General features: G+C 38.0%; 1 protein-coding gene across 2 annotated transcripts in view; it reads left to right on the plus strand.

Annotated features, from left to right (window-relative positions):
* Positions 1-19,558, plus strand: part of ZEB1 (zinc finger E-box binding homeobox 1) — a 122,964-nt gene that overhangs the window by 80,336 nt on the left and 23,070 nt on the right. For both annotated transcript variants that reach the window (XM_082045396.1, XM_082045395.1), the window contains exon 2: positions 16,232-16,432. In XM_082045396.1, the coding sequence (XP_081901522.1) occupies positions 16,232-16,432 (201 nt within the window). The remainder of the gene's footprint in view (positions 1-16,231; positions 16,433-19,558) is intronic.

Raw genomic sequence — 19,558 nt, forward strand, 5'->3', positions numbered from 1 at the left:
ACCTGCTGTACAGTAAATTGCAATATCATAGTTAAAATCTCACAGTTGTATTTTGTGGACTGATATTTTAAATCCTCTGTGTTTTCTGGACTCTTTTTTTGAAATATTTATTTGTTGGGAACCTTTTACAGGCTTTACTGTGCTGTGTATTGATCCTGTACAAACATGAGTGCATGCTTTTTTGGAAATTCAGTGTATCATATAGCTGCATACTATAAAAAGTAATTATGAATATTTAAGGAAGGTTTTAGCATTAGCTTATTAGCTACTATTCATTCAGCTCATATTACAGTAACACTACACTAACTGAAGAATGTCAAAATCTCTCAGTTCTCACTTCTGCTATGTTGTGCCAACACTTCATTTGCCCTTCTAAATAATAATTATAGATAATCTTCAGTCACTTGTTTATATTTAAAAGAAAAAAGCAGCAGCAAACTCATGAAAGATTAGAAATATTTTTGCCCCTGTCTTTTTGGTTTTGTTTTTTTTTGTGACAGGAAAATCTGTAATAGCTTAAGGAATAACTCACATTGGAGTTTATAAAGAAACAAATGTGAGACTGAATGAAGCAAAGCAGCTGAGGGAGTTTCTCCAGAGGCCCAGCAGAGAACAATGGACAGAATCTTAAGCTTGGTTGTGTTACAGAACCAGTTACTGTAGTTTTGTTTAGTAAATAAAGTTATTTCTCTTGGGATTGGAAAAATGCTTTCTTCTTTAAACTAGATAAATTCTTTAAATTGGATAAAATTAGATAAAAATGTTGGAAATCCTTGTCCTTGTGCCAATTATAACCACTTCTTCCCGTACTGGGTTTGTTTGTGAAGTGCACACCTGTCTTGAGGGAGACACAGACTTTTTTTTTCTAAGTCATTGACTATACAAATTCTCAGTAGTTGACAGGAGTCGCAGTTGCTGGTAGGATTCAGAAATATGAGAGTGAACTTGAATCAGTGTTACATAAAGCTCAGAAGCGCTGGTTGCCATTTGGAATGTGCCTTAGTGCTGGGGAAGGGAAGGAATGAAGAGCAGGAGCTGTACCTGGTGCGGGCAGGTGGGCCAGGGGCTCTGCGCTGGCTCCACTTGTTCTTCGCTTCACTCATCTAGTGCTCAGGCTCAGAGAATCGAACTTGTCAGATTTCAAGTTCGTATTCATTGGCAAGTCGTCGAAGTCTATGTGAAAATGTGTTTTATGCTCTCCGTAGATGAGTGTGGCTGTTAGGACGGGGAAGGGGGCTGCGGAGTTTGGCTGCGCAAAGCCGTGGTGAGGAGTGCAAGTAGGACAGAGCCATTGGCGGTGTTTCGGTAGAACAGCGTGCTCAGTATCTACATGTTGATTTGAGTAGTTAAGAAAAATGCTTTACTAGGTATCATGTATACACTCAATATTTTCACTACCAAAATAGTTTTAAGATTATAAGATCTTTTTTTCCTTAGTAGTAGCATTTTCTGTTACATAAGTAGTTCAGATAGATAATATGTCATCGTGTTATGTCTGCTCTGAAATTCTGGCTTTGCAAGATATCTTCTTATTCATTAAAACTGTTTTGGAGAGATACGCTATCATTCTTTAAGGCCAACAGTGCTGGTTTCTCAGGATGCTATTCCACATCTTAGGGAAAACAATCTGAAACAGTTTGTTGGTACAGCTGTTAGTTTGCTAGTTTTTCTAAATAGTTCTATTGAGAGGTGAATTAGTTTTGTTTTCGTTTTTTAATTTAGGCTAGTGCCTACATTTAGTATTTCTTTGTGTTAAGAGTGCATTTGTGAGTCTGTATTCCAGCAAGAGGGTCTCTTATTCTCGTCATTTGTGCAGCAGTTTCTCAATGCTGGTTTGAATCTTTGTCTCTCTCTGATGGCAGAGCAGCTACAGCATCAGCACAGCTGTGCAGTCCTGGGCGCTCATGGGGTTCTCTTCTCATGCCTTCTCCTGAACCCCACTTCTGCTGAAGCATGTGCTAACTATGTCTGTAAAATAGTGTGATGACTAGGTGGGGGTTATTGTTTGACGTGGAGGCTGAAGAGCTGCTTTGTCCAGTTTTTAGTCCAAGAATCTGGGTATAATTGCCTTCGCAGGGAGCCTTAGTAGCTGTTTGTGAACAATTTGTGTACAGCAGTGGAACTGAACAAATCCGGAATAGAGTTTTAAATAAGTTAACAACCTTGCCTTTGGAAGCATCTATCATAAAGTGTGCCATGAACTGTGTTCAGAGCCTTTTGAAGCAAAGGGGTTAGTATGGCAAAACATGTTTATTTCCTTAACATGATGTCCGAAATATCAATTTGCTTTCATTCTGATTTGTATAAATATACTAAGTTTTATTTGAATGTGTAAAAATTCACTATCATGTAATTTCCTGTTGTCATTTTGGCAACGTGTTATCCCTCTGGAATGCATCCTTTGAAAATTAACCTTTTCCTTAGTCTTTGTACTTCCATTTGGCCAGGATGAGACCTGTTTAAATAGAACACCAAGGAATACCTAGCCTTGAAATCCAGTAAGACACTGTAAATCCATTGCTTATTTTTTTACTGTCTCTTTATGCGTGCTCCTACACGGCAGTAGGCTCCTGGGAATGATACCTGTTCATTAGCTTGCAAAATGAATAAGCCACACTTTGAATTTAGGTGGTGCTTTATTTCCCACTTCAGACAAATGAAGTATATAAATGGTCAGTGATTTAATATTTTAAAATAATTGAAAATCAGTAATGTGAAAAATCTGTAATGTAAAAGAGTGTATAGTAAAAATATCGTAGATAATTAAAAACTGAAGAGACTTGGAACTTGTCATACCACTCCCAGACAGTAATTTTCTACTGCCAGTGTTTTGGTTGATTAGCTGTGAATATAAATGCAAAAAATTATGTGCATGCCTAATAAACTCATGTTACTCAAGATGCAAAGCAATATAAGCAAACCAGAACATCCAAATTACATACTAAAGCTCTGTCTGTCTACATCTTGCTATTCTAACATTTTGTTGTAATCTCTATTTTCAGGAAAAGTGAATTAGGAATATTTGATATAACAATCTGTCATGATAATAACATGTAATCTCTACAAATTAGTTACCCTGAATCCAAAAGCCAGGACCCATATTTTGAAAACCGAAACCTGAAACACCATTAAAAATACTCTCCTGCTATTATGTGAAATCAGAGTGAAGCCAAAATGTAGCTTGTCAACTTAAATGACATATTTAAAGGGGGCAGGGGGGAATCTTCTTGTGTCACAAGTGGGGAACAGCCAGGGGAGTTATTGAATACTGGAGTGTTTAAACCTGTAGTCAGAATAAATAACTGACCATTATGGATTTGATGAACTAGCTCTCTTTCAAGAGGTATATATAAGAAATTAGAGGTTAAGAAAAAATGTTGTGAAATATGAAATTAAAATAAAATTATACTTTCTAAAAAATTATTTCAATAGTTTATTAATGTAGATGGTATTTATGCAACATCTGTTCAAAGTTGCATAATTTATTGTTCTGTTAATTTAGGAATGAGGAAAAAAAAAGTAAAGGCTTCATAAGGCGTGTGATTCATTACAATGGTATCTCTACCATATGTATAATTTTCTTAACACTGAAGACCTTTCCAGTGGCACCTTATGATAGTCAAAAAACTTTGGGGGCAAGAAAGAATTGTTGTAATAGGCTATTATTGTATATAAAATGTGGCTCTTGAAGTATCGTTCTTCTCCCTTGTATCTAGGAGGATCTGAAAACTTTATAAGCCAGGCTGGTACTCCTGTATTTCAGTCTTTTTATTATCCATGAAATATTTACTGTATATAAACCTAGGTAATGATGTTATATAAAATCACCAATATTGTGAAATATATAATATAAATTTCTGTAAACGTGTCAACTGTAGTTTATAAAAGAAAAAAATATTAAGCATCTGGAATAGGAACTGTGTGGAAACAATGTGGTCATCTTATAAATAAAGCATTTTGAAGATACAACGGAGTAGTACAGTCACCAGCGGACAGATAATTTTTGAAGAGTAAAACAATTACATAATGTAATTACACATGTAACCCATGGAAATTATCTCTGCCTCTCCTCGGATTAGTTTACTATTTCCGATTGTTCAGTAATTGGAGGCACTAGAAGATGAAGGCTTCTCAGATATTTATACATCTCGTGCTTAATTTTAATGATCGCCATGCTCATTGGTCTCGGAGGCAGCAAACCGTGGTGGCCGTCAGGCTGTACTTGGCTGGGAGGGACTCCAATCGCATGTGTAGGTTGGGATTTCCAGGCTTCTGCATGAAATGATAGACTATACAACTAATACTGGTGACAGAAATGCAAACTTACCTGGGATGAAATAAGACATGTGGGAAAAGTTTCTTTTTGCCTCTTTAATTTGGAGTGGAGAATGACTAGATTATTGCCGCCTGCTTAGAATTGGTCCCCATAATATGTTCTTTGAAAACTGAGATTTAAAAAAAATCATAAACATCAGGATTTTATCTATTTTGTCTTTGTTGGTATAATTTTATGGGAAAATTATGTGTGTTCTTTAGGAGAAAAAAAATGGGCAGAGATTTAGTCAGAAGTTCCTGCCTCTATATTACATTACTATTCCTACCTCCTATTTGATCTTTATTTTTTCCACATGCATTTACAAATTCAAATACTTTTTAAAACTTCCATGTTTCATAGGAGAGGTTTTGTCACCTCTAATGAGTGAAGCCTTTTCTGCATTTTGTGAGGCTGCCTGAGGGACAGCATGGAAAATGGGGGAGCTGAGACAAAAATGAACCAAAGTGTGGCTTCTCCCTTGCCAGATATTTAAAGCTGCAATAAAATTATTGAGATTATTTTTTTTCTGGTAGATTTTTTTAAACATGCAGAGGGATGGAAAGGGAATATGGTTCTTTCTGTTCACTACTCTAAGGTTTTGTAAATATTTCCTTAAAATATTAGAGTAAGTTTTTGTAAAACTTCCTGAGAGCAGCAGTTGGCATGGAATTACACAGGCAGAGTGAAGTTCTCAGCTGCAGGAAGCTCTGCAACCTTGACTTATACAATGATGATAATAGGCAAAGGGTACAGTTAATTATCTCATACACCCTTGGCTGTCTTGTTTCTGAATGTTAATTTTTTTTTTCCTATGGGGTTATTTCAGTATTTCCAAACTTACAAGCACCATGTAATAATACCATTTTTCAAATTTTGCTGCCACTGATAATTTTTCTATTTGCGTGTAGAATTTACATCAATCTAGACACTAGGACAGAATATCCAGACAATAGTTAGCCTTTTCATTAGAAAAGGCATGATCACCTGCAAAACCAACAGGGAAATTACTATTGCATGTCCCTCTGTCTCACTGAAAGACTGAAAGCCTTCGTTTTGCAAAGCTGTAAAGCTTCCATTTTTAGCACAGAAGAGCTGCAGAACAATGAAAAGTCTCAAAGCAGTCTGCTGAAAATGACATTTAAGTTACTTTTCTGATGTAGGCCTAATAAGAGAAATATTTCAAAATTATATTGTTCTTATATGATGGTATAGGTATACATTTCAAAATCTAATTTTAGGTTCTGAAATCTGAAAATATATATTTAAGTATGTATATGTAAGTATATATATAAACATATTTGCTGTATTTTAAAATCATTATTGGATCAAGACTAAATACTTGAAATACTTTTCTGTGTGCTCTCTACTTCTCATCTCTGGACTTGTGTCAATTCCATATGCAAATAAATTATCTTATGAGCGCTGGAGTAGATTTTAAAGTTGTTTCCCACTCTTATAAGTTCTATAGACATTTAACATGCCGCATGAGGCACCATTGTAGCAGCTGGAAAGCCATTCAAAGTAGCCTCCATTTGGAGACCAGTGTTTCTAGGAAAGGCTTTTATAGTATCCCAGTGTACAACTGCTGTGATTGTATTTCTCAGGTGATGGACAGTTAACATTACAAGGTATGTAAGGGTGCCTTATGAGCTCCCACTTCATGACCCAACAGTCCCCTGTACTCAGCCCTCTTGGTGAGCGGTCTGCCCGTGTAGTTTTGGTGATCGTTTCTGATGAGTGTGAAAGCAGTGTCCCCAGCTGAGCTTGTCATCTGCAGTCTCAGGAGTTACCTAAACACATGTGCTTGCTGTGGGCAGCTCGTCTTACTTGAGGATGCTTGGCAATGTTCAGAGATGATGCCCGTCAGTACTGCAGATGGAAACAACCATGCCTATGATCTTAAGATTTTTCAAGAGCCTGGAAAAAAAGGGTTTCACTCAAGAAGCAACCCAAAGGGAGGAGGTGGTGGTGGTCTCTTTTTTACTGGACTGTATGTACTGTGTGTGACAGCTCGTTACCAGTCCTAGAGCTCCATTGTCATTCACTTGTCTTCAGTCCCACATGGCAGTACTGATCTATTTGGGTACTTGCTGGCATCCGTGTCTTCTGTGCCATCATTCTTCTCTCTCCCAAGTGTCCTTTTCAAGCTTTGCTGTGTTGCTGTTGCAGCTTGTCTCTCAGAATGTTTGTTAGCAGTACAGATTCAAACTCTTTCTGAGGAGTATGGGATTCAACCCATAGAACTTGTCACACGACTTCATCCACTTTCATCACTAACAGATGGTGGTTACTGCTTCTGGCCCGCATCTGTCACCACAGATGTCTGTCTGGAAAGACTATGTATAGCTTTCCTTTCAGTTGCTGGTATGTCCTGCACTCAGGAGCCTGTGAAGTATTTGATTGATCCTTTTGAAAAGAAAATTGTGAAAGAGAGAATATGACCTGTGAAAGGGAGTATATGACCTGGTTGCTGGCAGGAAGGAGGAAGAGGGCATATGACCCAAGAGGTCCCTCCTCAATACAGGCTGAGATTTTGGTGCACACATTTGATCATTTTTATAGTGGAATAAGCAATGGAAAGTTTTATTCTCCAGACTGCAGGGAAGAAGTGTGTATCCTTCCCAGAGGTGTCTGGCTGCAGATGCACATCCTTCAGTGTCTTAATTCAGTTTAGAAGTGCGTTTTTTAAGTGAATCTTCTGATTGTTCTCACTTACTGTGTTTTGATTTGGGAGCATGCCATTTCTTTAAACTAAGTGCTCTGGGAGCGCTCTTAAGTGTGTTGTGGCTACTAACAAAAATTTACTCCAGAAGACCAGAGCAGAGCTAGTTTTATTAAGAGACTGCTTGGAAACAGAGTGTGAACGTTGCGTTCTCAGTGTCAGTGGCTTCACCATGTAATTCTGTTTCTCTTCCTGTTCCTCTGCCTGTCAGTGTGGGTGCAAGCTTGCTGTCGTTGTCATCAGCACCCACCATTCTTACAAATCCTTTACAATCAGTGGGACTTGGTTTTGGATCCCTCTCCAGATTCAGTGTTGGGCTCAGCATCCCAGAAATTAAACAGACATAAAATCTAATGCCTTAGGTATGTAGTTTGAATAGTTTGGGAGGGATAGACAGAGTACATATATTCTTCTGCCCAGAACTCATCTTAGTCACAGGCAAAGCAGGTAGTTGGCTACAGCAGCCGCTGGCCGGGAGCAGCCGAGGGAGCAGAGATTCCCGGCTGCTCTTGCGGAAGCAGTGGGCAGAGGTGGCAGCAGCAGCCTGGCTCTGCTCTCTGCTTTTGTGCACCTTGGCGGCAGAAACTCCACCGTGTCTGCCCTGCTGGGAGACCTGGAGCTGCTGCTGGGTCACTCAGTAGCACACTGACGAACTGCCCTGTTCCAGTGGAATTGTGCGTATGGGACTAAGTTAACCCGGAATCAAGCTGATGATCAGAGGAGCAAAGGCAGGCAGCAAAAAATGAAATCACTGAGGCTGGAATATTTTCCAGATTTGCTCCAGGTATTGTGTATGTCGTCTCAGAGTCCAGTGGTAAAGCTGTAGCCATTACCCTAATGCTGAGGAACTGGTCCTGACTTAAGTCATCAGGCTTTGCTCCTGACTTTGCCATATCCATAGAAAAATTCAACACTGAGGGTCAGTTTGTTTCTAGTGTCAAATACTGATTGATTTTAAAACCATGATTTAAAATTGACAAGCAGAAAATGTGTTTGCACTGTTGATTTTAATATGTGGTGTGTAAGCCAAGACAGACACTCAGTCTAGCTTTTTGGACAGCATTTAGGGCACGTTTTAGTATGCAGTCCACTTGCAAAGCGTTTATTTTAAAATCAAAGTTTCTTTGAGTTGATCAGAAGAGTAAATAATCCATGTGTATTATGTAGCTTCGTGCATATTCAGATTCTTGAATTTTATGTTTTTTATTATGTCAGAGTATTCAACCAAAATGTGTGTCAAACTGCACTCAAGTGGACATCAGCATTCAGTTAAGAGGTGTAAAAACATTTTGAAAGATATTTTTATTAGTTAAATAAAATTATCAGAAATGTGCTTGGTACGTGTAAATATTTAGACTTACATTTTTACAACTATTCATATATTTACATAAACACTCGTGGGAGATGTTTGATCCCTTCAGGCAGAGGAAGGACTGAATCCAGTTCCACTTTTCCTTTGTGAGCAGGCTCATGTGTGTATGTCCAAATAAGCAGTGAGTCAACCTTTTATATATACAATATAGTTCTGTTCTCCACAGTTGAAGCACATATACTGCTCTTAAAAGCAGAATGAGTTTTCTGAAAATTACAAGTGTGCTTTTAAATTAAATTTAAAATTGATTATTTCAGAAACTAGTCTTTGGTAGGATGTTTTGGGGGTTTTTGTGGGGTTTTTTGTTTCACTTTCATTTGGGTTTTCTGTGGTTTGGGTTTTTTTGTTTTCTTAAATGATTTAATTAAGGGTATAATACAGATTCCACACACCTTCCACATAATGAGATCTCACTGTAGTGTATTTTTACTGAGTTCAACAAGCTGCCTAATGTGAGGTGTTCTGCTGCCTCCTTTCCCCTCTGTAGCACTGCTGGCTGTCACACTATGGGATGTCACCCCACTGCCTGGTGGAGGCTGTGACACCATTGGGAAGCAGTGAATATTTTGACTAGGGATTACTTGCTTTTCTTAGAGAAATAACGACAGTGTTTGCAAATAGCCAAGCAGAAGTCAGGCAGATAAAATCCCAGGTAAATAAAAGTAAAGCAATGTATGTGGCGGGAGGATGGAGTCCTGTGATGGATTCTAACCTGATTGTTACCATCGAGGTACAGCACTTACAGAAAATACACCTGTAGTTGTGTCAGTTTCATTACTTACAGAAGTCAGGAAAAGTCCTAGAATATTCCTTGCATTATGAGAAAAGAGACAAAGAAGAAAATAGCACATTGTTATGCTGCTGTTCTAATCCATGATGTGTGTGCATCCCGAATACTCTGTGCGGTTCTAGGTTGTCATCTCTCCCACATGTAAGCAAGGATGCAGCAGAAGAAAGGCCAGAGAGATGAAGCAAAAATTATCAATAGAGCAACTTCTGTATGAATAACAAGTGGATAAAGACTCTTCATGTTGGAAAGCAGGTCTGTGCAATGAAGCTCAGCAAGTCATGAACAGCACAGAGGGCACGAGTCAGGAGGATCTGGGGGCACCCCCTGAATCTAGTGCAGAGCGGGTTCAAAATCAACAGAACAAACTCATTCTTCCCCCAACACAGAGCTCTGAAACTGCTAAAACCTCCTGGAAACAGGCAGAGAAGCATCAACATGTGTCTTCCTTTTTCTTAAGCTCTTCCCTGTGTTTCTACTTCAGATGGTAACACGATTCTGTATATATTATTGCATGCAAGTTACTTGTTAATTTCAAATGTATGTGTTAAACTGAGAGGAAAAATGTGGAAAAAACATAAATGTGTAACTTTTACTGAAGATACTGGACAGCTTATCAGCGGAGAGGCAGAAGTATTACGTTTCATTTTGGAGTAACAATAAAATTAATAGTATACCCCAAAATCTAAATATAAAACACTGAATGCTAAATTATCAGGTTTCTGCCTTTGCAATATATTTTGCTTAAATAATATATGGGTGCAGGTTTTCAGTTGAGCTGAGAGAGTAAACAGTTTCCGAGGGATGATTGTAGGCTGTCAGAGCAGAAATCTGTGAACCAAGAATGCGTTTCACAGGGCACAGGAGTTGTTCCAGTTTGTAGAATCAGAGGTTTCTTTCGTAACAGTATCTCAAATAAGTTTTCAGAGTTTAATATTAGAACCTGGAAGAACTAATAGAAGTAGGATTTCTAAAATATTACACCTGTTCTAGATCTCCAGGCTTTTCTGTGTTGAGGTGCTGAATCCAGACAACTCAAATGTCTTGTTTACATGAGTCAACTTCATTAAAAATTCTAGGGAGTTTGTGTTAATTCACAAATTCCAAATAGTTTATTTTTTACTTTGGAAGTAGGTAGGATGTTGGATTAAGTATGCAGAGGTATAAAAGAGGCAGGTAGTGAAAATGTTGGAGCAGATTCTACGTAGAAGACAGTGACCACTGGCAAGTATTGAAGAAAAGGTTGTAACAGATCAGGTTCAAAATATCCATCCCTCTGTACGCTTCCAGATCCTGGTAATACAAATTATACATTACAGATTAGTTCTTGGTTTAGTGCAGTTCTGTGCTGTTGCCAGCTGTCCTCAAATTATTCCAATGCGTATTCCATCATACGCTTTTTTTTTCTTGCTGAGGTGAGTAAATTCCTATCAGAATTTGAGTGATATGAACATTATTGGGTCGTTCTTTGTGTTGGGAATGGTGAAGTAAACTATCTGCTACATTTCATGTTGTCTGATGATTCTAAGGGCAGGTCTGGATGGGGGGACTGATTCCTGGGTACCTGCTGCCAGCTTTTTGAGAAGCTTTTCCTTTATTGCTACACACATCACTCACCTTCTTAGGGACTGTCCCATTATAGTATATGCTATGGAAACAGCGAGTCCTATGGTCTTCACCTTAAATTTCCTGGGTTCATTGATTTTAAATCAGAGAACTAAAGATTCTTTTAAATACCATGTTAGTATTTGAGTAGACATATGTATTGTGCTTTCCTAGCTGTATTCAACCAGCAAAATAATATATTTCTCTGTTTTAGCTCTTTAATCACTAATTCCATTTGAATATAGTTCTTTGATTAGAATTACACAACATCATACATCTTCTCTGCATTTAGGACTGTGAAAATTCAGAAAGCAAAGCTCATTTTCTGCCATCCGTTATGCAGTGTATTTACTCCTAGAGCAATGGAAGCTTCAACTACAGATACTCGTTTATTCTTTAAGAAGCAGGATACTGTAGCAAGAGAGTGATCAACAGGAAAATAGTAATTGCAATTCATAAGATTTATTTTTATGTGCTGTTTTTTTAATGAATATTTCATATTTATTTCAGAAGATACATGCTAATGATATAAAAATTGATTTTTATTGAATAAATGTTTAGTCTTCAGTGTAATTTGTAATACATGTGTTGAAAATGGGGACTTCTGTTTATCTATGGAATTAATCTGACATTAATAATGAAACCGTTTAATATAGTAATGTACCTTTTCATGCTAAGGTTACGTGCTATAAGGTGGACAGAATAGGGCCGTATGTTATATATCATGTGCTTTTCTGGTGAGCTGTTTTCCGAGGCTTACAGCCGTGGTTCATGTTCTGAGGCAGAGGTGGGTTTTCCAGTTGCAGATGAGGTTACCTGCACTGGTTGCTGCTTCTCCCGCTGCTGCCGGCCATCCCTGGAGCCGTGCTGCCTGAGGTGGCGTCACCTCGCCAGCCGTCCTTGCCATTCACAGAGTAGTGTCTCATCCTGGAGACACTGGTTGCTGCTTGTGCCAGGCTTCTGTGAGCCAGGCTGTGTTATTTTGTTTAGGTTGATGCTACTTTTAAATGACATTAGCTAAAAGTATGTGTTCCTGAATTCTGAAATATTTGTAGTTACTTCATAAGAAAGCTGTTCTTCTGAGCAAGGTTTTACTTGTATATTTTATTTTCTGCATGGAATATTTGGCCAAATTATGAGCCCCTTGAAGTCATCATTTATGTATGTTCAGTTGAATTTCTTTCAGAGGTTGTAAGCAGTAGTCTCTATATATTGTTTTTGTATTGAGTATATTTCAATCTCTATCTAAAAAAGTTTAATTAAATGTATTCCTCCTCACTTCAGCAGTTGCTGTGGTGCCAGGCATCAAGCAAAGCGTGTGAGCTTGTCATCCTCTTCTTTCAGTGGTGGCTATTCTGAGGCAACGTCGAGGACAAGAGGAGAAAACACCCCAAATGACATGCTGATAGGGAAGGTCTATATTTGCTCTAGGATTGAAGTGGAGAAGGGAGAGGGGGAATCACAGAATCACAGAATGTCAGGGATTGGAAGGGACCTCAAAAGATCATCCAGTCCAATCCCCCTGCCGGAGCAGGAACACCCAGATGAGGTTACACAGGAATGTGTCCAGGCAGGTTTTGAATGTCTCCAGAGTAGGAGACTCCACAACCCCCCTGGGCAGCCTGTTCCAGTGCTCTGTCACCCTCACTGAGAAGAAGTTTCTTCTCAAATTTAAGTGGAATCTCTTGTGTTCCAGTTTGAACCCATTATCTCTTGTCCTATCATTGGTTGTCACCGAGAAGAGCCTGGCTCCGTCCTTGTGACACTCACCCTTTATATATTTGTAAACATAAATGAGGTCACCCCTCAGTCTCCTCTTCTCCAAACTAAAGAGACCCAGCTCCCTCAGCCTTTCCTCATAAGGGAGATGCTCCACTCCCTTAATCATCTTCATTGCCCTGTGCGGGACTCTCTCCAGCAGTTTTCTGTCCTTGAACTGAGGGGACCAGAACTGGACACAATATTCCAGATGCGGTCTCACCAGGGCAGAGTAGAGGGGAAGGAGAACCCCTCTCGAGGAACATGATTACCCCTGGAATTTGGATGCTGGATGCCCTACTTCAAGGGTTTCTTTAATGTATTCAAAGAGCTGTGAAACGTGTAGCCAAAACGTGTCAAAAGCAAACGCCTGCTACTGCCACCACTTAGTCTCCTAATGCACCAGGAGCAGATCTGTATTGTTAAAACTAAGCTTTGCAGCCGTGCAGGCATCAGTATGGTACCATGTAATGGGATTTTAATTTTAATTAGCTAAAAATACAGTAAATTACAGGGTTTGATTGTTTTTTAACCATCGTTTCTATTAAAGAATATTAATACATTCTTTGAAATCAAACACTTGACTTTGAAAGTCGAGCATTCAAAAAAAGTTGGAAAATGTCAGAATGAAGATTGTTCAAACTGTTTTAATTTGTTCCTTGCATGTATGCATAACGATAAGATCTTTAATTATGTGATCACATAATTTTTTCACAGGAGGCATGGTGCCTGGAGAATGAATCAGGGTGTTTATTAAAGGAAGCTGTTGTCTCCAGAACCCTTGCCTTAATTGCTGGAAAGCATAGTAATTTAAGCAGGGGGCTGCAGGAATCAAAAGCACACTCTCTGAGGCATTGGAAAGCTCTACTGAAAGACTAGATTTTATTCTTTCTCTTTCAAGGAGTTTTTATGTGATTCTGGAAGGTCACTTATTTGGAAGTGATCTCTGTGTTTTGTGGCACACAGGCTGAGGTACCTGGGCTCTCAGCACAGCTGCATTTGGAATGAATGCAAGTGTGCTTTGAATGTATAAAACACTGCAAAAATGCAAAATCCTCTGAAAAGTAAGACCTAAAATGCTTTACACCAGTGTGGCAATGCCAGGATTGGCAAAATAATCCTCTGTTTTTTAAATAGCCTGTTTCTTCTCTGTAAAATGGAAATACCATCTCCTTGCTACGGTTCAGTTAATTATATGTTTTGAAGCATTCCTGCTGAATCCCATGTAGGGAAATTATATATAATCATGTAACATATAGTTATGATATCTTGTATATAAATATATATATAAAATCTATATCTTATATGATACTTAATATATAACAAGGAAACCCATGTTGGCTAACATCATATAAGTGAGGGTTTGGGAACACTGCTGGCTGATGGGGATAAGAAGAATGAGCAATCACTTTGAAATCTGAAAAAATACTCAGTTCACTCCATAAAACTGAGCGTTCCCTGTGTATTTGTCATCACTGCACTAGACGAGGCAGGGATCCTGTAGAGGGAAACAGCATGTGATCATTTACTGAGATATATGGATGTGTCCATCGTTTTAAGTGCTCAACTTTGAGCTGTGTTTGGTGTGTGAGTTGCCTGGCCAGCCCACATGTGCCAAGGCCTTTTTAGAGGCAGGTTTGGCAGTTTATTTCTCTCAAAGGTCATTGTAAGAGGAAAACAGGAATGTTAAAGCCAGATTTCTTGGTGATTTTGTTGTGTTGCCTTGTTGACAACTGATCTTTGGTGGAGGGAACTGAAATCCCAAAGACTTTTTTTGTTCTTTGCCTTTTATGGAGAAGGAGGAGTTTATATGCTTTGCGGAGTTAGCACATGAGTGTAGTGAGAGTGTATGAAAATGTTTAAGGTTATAATGAATAGGTTATATTTTAAATCAAAATCTCTGTTAGGAGGAAAAGATGGGATGTTTTTTCTCCATAAGTGTAATTCTTCAGGACAAACTTTCTGATTATATTTTAATTTTCCATAAAAACCACTCTAAATCTAATATAAGGGATTCCACTTAATATCCTGTTTAGTTTGGAACATTTACTTTTAAATTATTCATTATCTATGTTACTGAAATCTGAATTTATGTCTATAAATTTTTATCCCTGGTCTTATTGTTCTCTTTTACGTGCAGCAAAGGTAAATACATTGTTGCTTTATATTGATAATTCTCTACATCTAAGCACCACAGTAAAACCCAGTTAAAACAACAGGCTAAAATAATTTTTCCATGGCCCTCTCTTTTATGTCTGGTCTTACACTTTTTTTTTTTTGAAGTTGGATTTACTGTTTCTCAGGGAAATAAATTCATAAATCTCTGCTTTGGTGAGGGAAATGAGTGTCGTCTCTTTTGCACAACATTACAGTACCGATTTTACTTGACAAAATCAGTTATGGAATATAAAGGGAATATCAGTTTACTGATTGAAATGGAGCAGATACTAGTACTTAGGCAATTTGCCTAAATTTGTTGTCTTAGAAGAGGTCTATAGCATGAATAGTGGGGTGTTACTACATTTTTCAAATGACACTATGTGTATGAAATATGAAAACATGGAATGATTATTTTAAATTCAAAAGGCTCTTTTATCATGCTTATGCTTGTTCTAGATGATACATTTTTCTCTTGAACTGGAAGGAAATGAGATAGTAGCCTGTTAGTTCATAATGTTACTCACTTTCCCTGCTGAAATGCATTTTTAAATGACTAGAATATCTACTTTAAAAAAAAAAAAATCTTACTTCAGAAGGGCAGGAGTCTGGTTTGCTATTTCTCTGCCTTAATAGGCAGGATTTCACATGAAAGAATCAGTCTGGCTTCTCATGTGCTAACAGTGGCAGGATGCAGGTATCATAAAGTAAAGATGATGTGCCTCCCAGGTGTGATTCTGATAACCATGGAACGAGTGCTACAGCCAACACAAGTCTCGCTAGTTTTTCATCGATAAATTCATTCTGTTTATCAAACTGTATATTGAAACATTTCAATAAGAAAGTTGGCAGTGAAGAACACATATAGATGTAAGTGTTTAATAGTTTAACTTTGGTGTAACAAGACATTTCAACAGATTATGAAAGTAATTTTTTCTTAATACGTAATCCTTGTGGTTTAAATGGAAATGGCTGTAACTGATTTTCTGTGCTTACAAATGAAGACTGTTTTCATAATAATCTACTCCTGTATGACAGAAACATATATACTGTTGTATAATTCTTTGTCCATAAGAGTCTCAAAATATGTTCTCCAGACTGAAAAAGTAGAGTTATTACCTTTTCGTGGTAGCTGGGGGAAACGTTATGCAAGATTTCCGAATTAGAGTGTTGGCTTTGGAAGCCTGATGCTTCGGTGTGGCCCAGAAGACAACTCCAGAGTTGTCCGCCCTCTTTTCTTGTGCAGCCTTGTGCTGGGTGTGCAGAAGTGAGAGGTATCGTGGTTCCTCGCAGTGGTGGAAGCCCAACAGCTGTCAGATGCCTCCTTGTTGTGCCACCATTGTGTCTAAGTTGCTCACAAGCCACTGCCATCCCCACATGGAAAGAAGAAACGATAATGTGACTCCATAGAGATGCCCCAGATGTAGCATCTGGCCACAGTACTGAAAGCTTTGGACCTCCATGCTGTAAATTACGAGTACATTGATGAGGCTTTTGCTTTTTGTCTGTCCACAGTCACCAATTATAATAATGTCGTAGAAGCAAACTCAGATTCAGACGATGAAGATAAATTGCATATAGTGGAAGAAGAAAGTGTAACTGATGCAGCAGACTGTGATGCCAGTGTGCCAGAAGATGACTTGCCAACAGACCGTACAGTATTACCAGAAGGCAGTGAAAGAGACGGGAGTACCAACAGTTGCTGGGAAGATGAAGGTATGTTCATTCTCACTGACGATGCTATGCAGAAGAAGGTTTCTAAATAAAGATCTGATACAACTTTTTGGTCACATTTTACTGAAATAACGTCTAATATTCACAATCAAAAAACAGATTTTCTAACATATTTATTGTAATATATTTTATGTTCTTTATTTAATATTCGAGGCAAATTTGGATGTGCATTCATTCCATTGGCATTGTTATAAAGGAGCTTAAAGTCTGTAGATGCAGCGTTTTCAAGGGTGATCAGAGACTAGTTACTTGCTTTCAGTTTTTCCAAGTCTTTTTTCCATGGCAGGTCTCTACTGTAGCTCCCAGTAAGGTTCAAGGTTTGCTCAGCTTGAGGAGTTAGTTTTAAGACAAAAAACATGAAACAAAATAACTTTCCAATATAAATTTCTGCCTATGAGCTGCTTTTGCTATTTCTCCTGGAAAATATAGCCTGAAAAAATAATTTCTACATGATTAGTTTTAGAGTTGGCTATCTTACTCATGGTGAATCTGTAGTTTGAAAACCCTGGAAGGAGGTAAATGTTGCACGTATGTAGCAGTTTTGGAAGCTGAAAATTTGAAGCAATCAGGAAATCAAAGTTTTTTATTGTGGAATAAGATATTGAGTTTCATAAGGTCACACAGCATGCTTACATTTGAGCCAAATTGGGATAAATGCATAAATTAGTGGAATTTATTGCAGAATTTGGCCTTAATCCCCTAAAAGATAGAGAATATTTTCCAGCATAACCCTGTTTGTGTTTGAACTCCAGCCACAGTCCTTTAGCATCCACCTTGTTAAAACTGGTAATTTAAGACAAATTGCATGAGTTCACATCTAAATAAACAGAAAGCAGTCATATGGTCCCTAACTGTGATCCAGCTGAGAGGGAACAGCTGAGAGTTCAAAGAATAGCATCAACTCAGCCTGTTTTCTATAGCTGCTGTTGCCAAGGTATGCCGTGCAGGGAAATGAGTATTTTGGAGCTAAATTATTAGTAGGTAATTTTCTTAGCTCTCCTATAATATCTTTGCTCTACAGCAGGTTATATTTATCAGGAATTGCAGTTACGTAAAGCGGGCTGTGTGTAGACTATTTCTTGAACCCATCAAGCACAGGTGTAGGAAACCTGAAGCAGGGAGCGAAGAAGAGCAGCACTGGCTCACAGAGGTGCTGGGTCAAGATCCTTTGGGCTGGAGGTTTCCTGGAGACGTATCCACAGGTAGTCACTACACAGCATCTTGCCTCAGACAACCTTCTGGGCTTTTTTAGGGCTCTAGACACTTGGTGGTATCTGTTTTGACTCCTTATTTCAAATGCACCATTTTTAACCTTTTGAAATTTGTTCACTAAAATTAAGCATTTGAACCAAATTCTGCTGTGATTGTAGAATCGCAATATAGGCTTTCATCAGTGTTTAGACAGACAAAAGATTAAACAACTGCCATACAGGCTTTCTCAAACTATCATAAATTTCTTCTGTAAAAATTATGTATTCTGAAGCCTCTTTTGTAGCAACCTGGAGAGTTTCTTATTTGCTAGTAAGGGGTTTTTTTTAATAAATTGTTTGAATTTCTGGTGATGGCTACATGAGATGAATGAAGGCTACATTAGGTTTTATGGAGCTTTGATTTGCTACAGCAAAGTGCTATTTACTTTTTAACAGCTTTCCTAGAATGAAAGGTGTGAGCTGAAAATCCTATTGTCAGTCTTGGTTGCACATTAGAAATCTAAAGATTGAATACGTGATCTCTCTCATACAGGGAAAGGTACTGAGGCAGGTGTCCATACAACACTAATACCATCTTCAGGACTGGGGATTATTTTGTAAAACATACACTGCAGCAGTTTAGTAAGTTGTGTTTCATGGGTAAAGTAGTACTGAAAGTTCCTGAGTTTAGTTGAACCTGACAGAATGAGTTTTTTACGTATTTATTCTGTTCACGAATGCCCAAGAATAGAAACAACACGCGTAACATTTATCAGATTAGTTTGCTTCCGTTTCCAGTCATTCTAACAGAATTTCTAAAAGACCTTCGGAACAGGTGTTTTAAATATAAGGTGTCTTTCTCTAGAGGTTTAACTGAAACAGTCATACGGGTTTGAAAAAGTGAACCATGTGTATCCTGCACAAGTTGTTGGCAGTGTGCCAGCATTCATATGTGCAATGATTCTCTAATATGATTTTTTTTCTTTTTTCCTTTAGTTTAAGGTAAAACCTGCACTACTACTTATTTTTTTAAGCAAAAGTTAAAGTTATGGACTTATTATATTAATCCACTTTAAAAGCACTATTATGTATTATAAATATTTAGCAAATCTAGAGATCTGAACACTGGAACTAAGGTATCTTTGAAAACCTGAAAATTTTAAAAATTGTCCAGACATTGAACTAACTTCTAAAAAATAATGAAGTTATGTTTTCTGTTTAAGCTCCTCCAGGAACTCAAATATTCATTTAACTAATAAAATTTTAGGTTCAGTTTATGTGCGGTGAGATGCTTTGTGTTCTTTCAGTGTGGTGGGTTGCTGAGGAAGGTTGCAGCACTATTTTGTATTGATTTCATTTGGAAGGGAGACTAAAAAAGTGTGACATTATTTTGATCAAGTTTTTACCCACAGAAGCAAAGAACCAGGCAATACTGTAAGTAGTAAATAGCACTTGCTACACGCGTATCAGAAAATTGGCTCTAAAGAGTTTAAATTAGAAACTCTTTGATGGGCTTGGGAAGTTATTCCCTTGTCTGAAGATAAGACTGCAGTGGAAATATCAGTGAAGTTTGTCTTTCTGCCTACAACCAAAATTTCCATTTTCCTAGTGGTTTGAATTTGATCAGTTATCTTACCCATGCAGAGACCTTTACAGTCAGCCTGTGACACAGTGATTGTGTCACTGCTGCCTGTGATCTGAAAATCATTAGTGCTTAACCCTTGGAAGTCCCAGCCTATCTCTAAGCAGCTGCTCATAAGTGACGATGACTTACAGTAGTCCAAAAACATGTTTTACAATTATCTGCTATGTCCAAATGCAATGCCAAGATAGATATTCATACCCTAGATGCTATTCGTGGAGACCTGTATTTAAGCGGTCATTCAGCAGGTAGCTCAGATTTCTTCTGGAATTTGGA

Source organism: Streptopelia decaocto, assembly GCF_964273445.1.
Source record: "Streptopelia decaocto genome assembly, chromosome: 2".
Lineage (NCBI taxonomy): Eukaryota > Metazoa > Chordata > Aves > Columbiformes > Columbidae > Streptopelia > Streptopelia decaocto.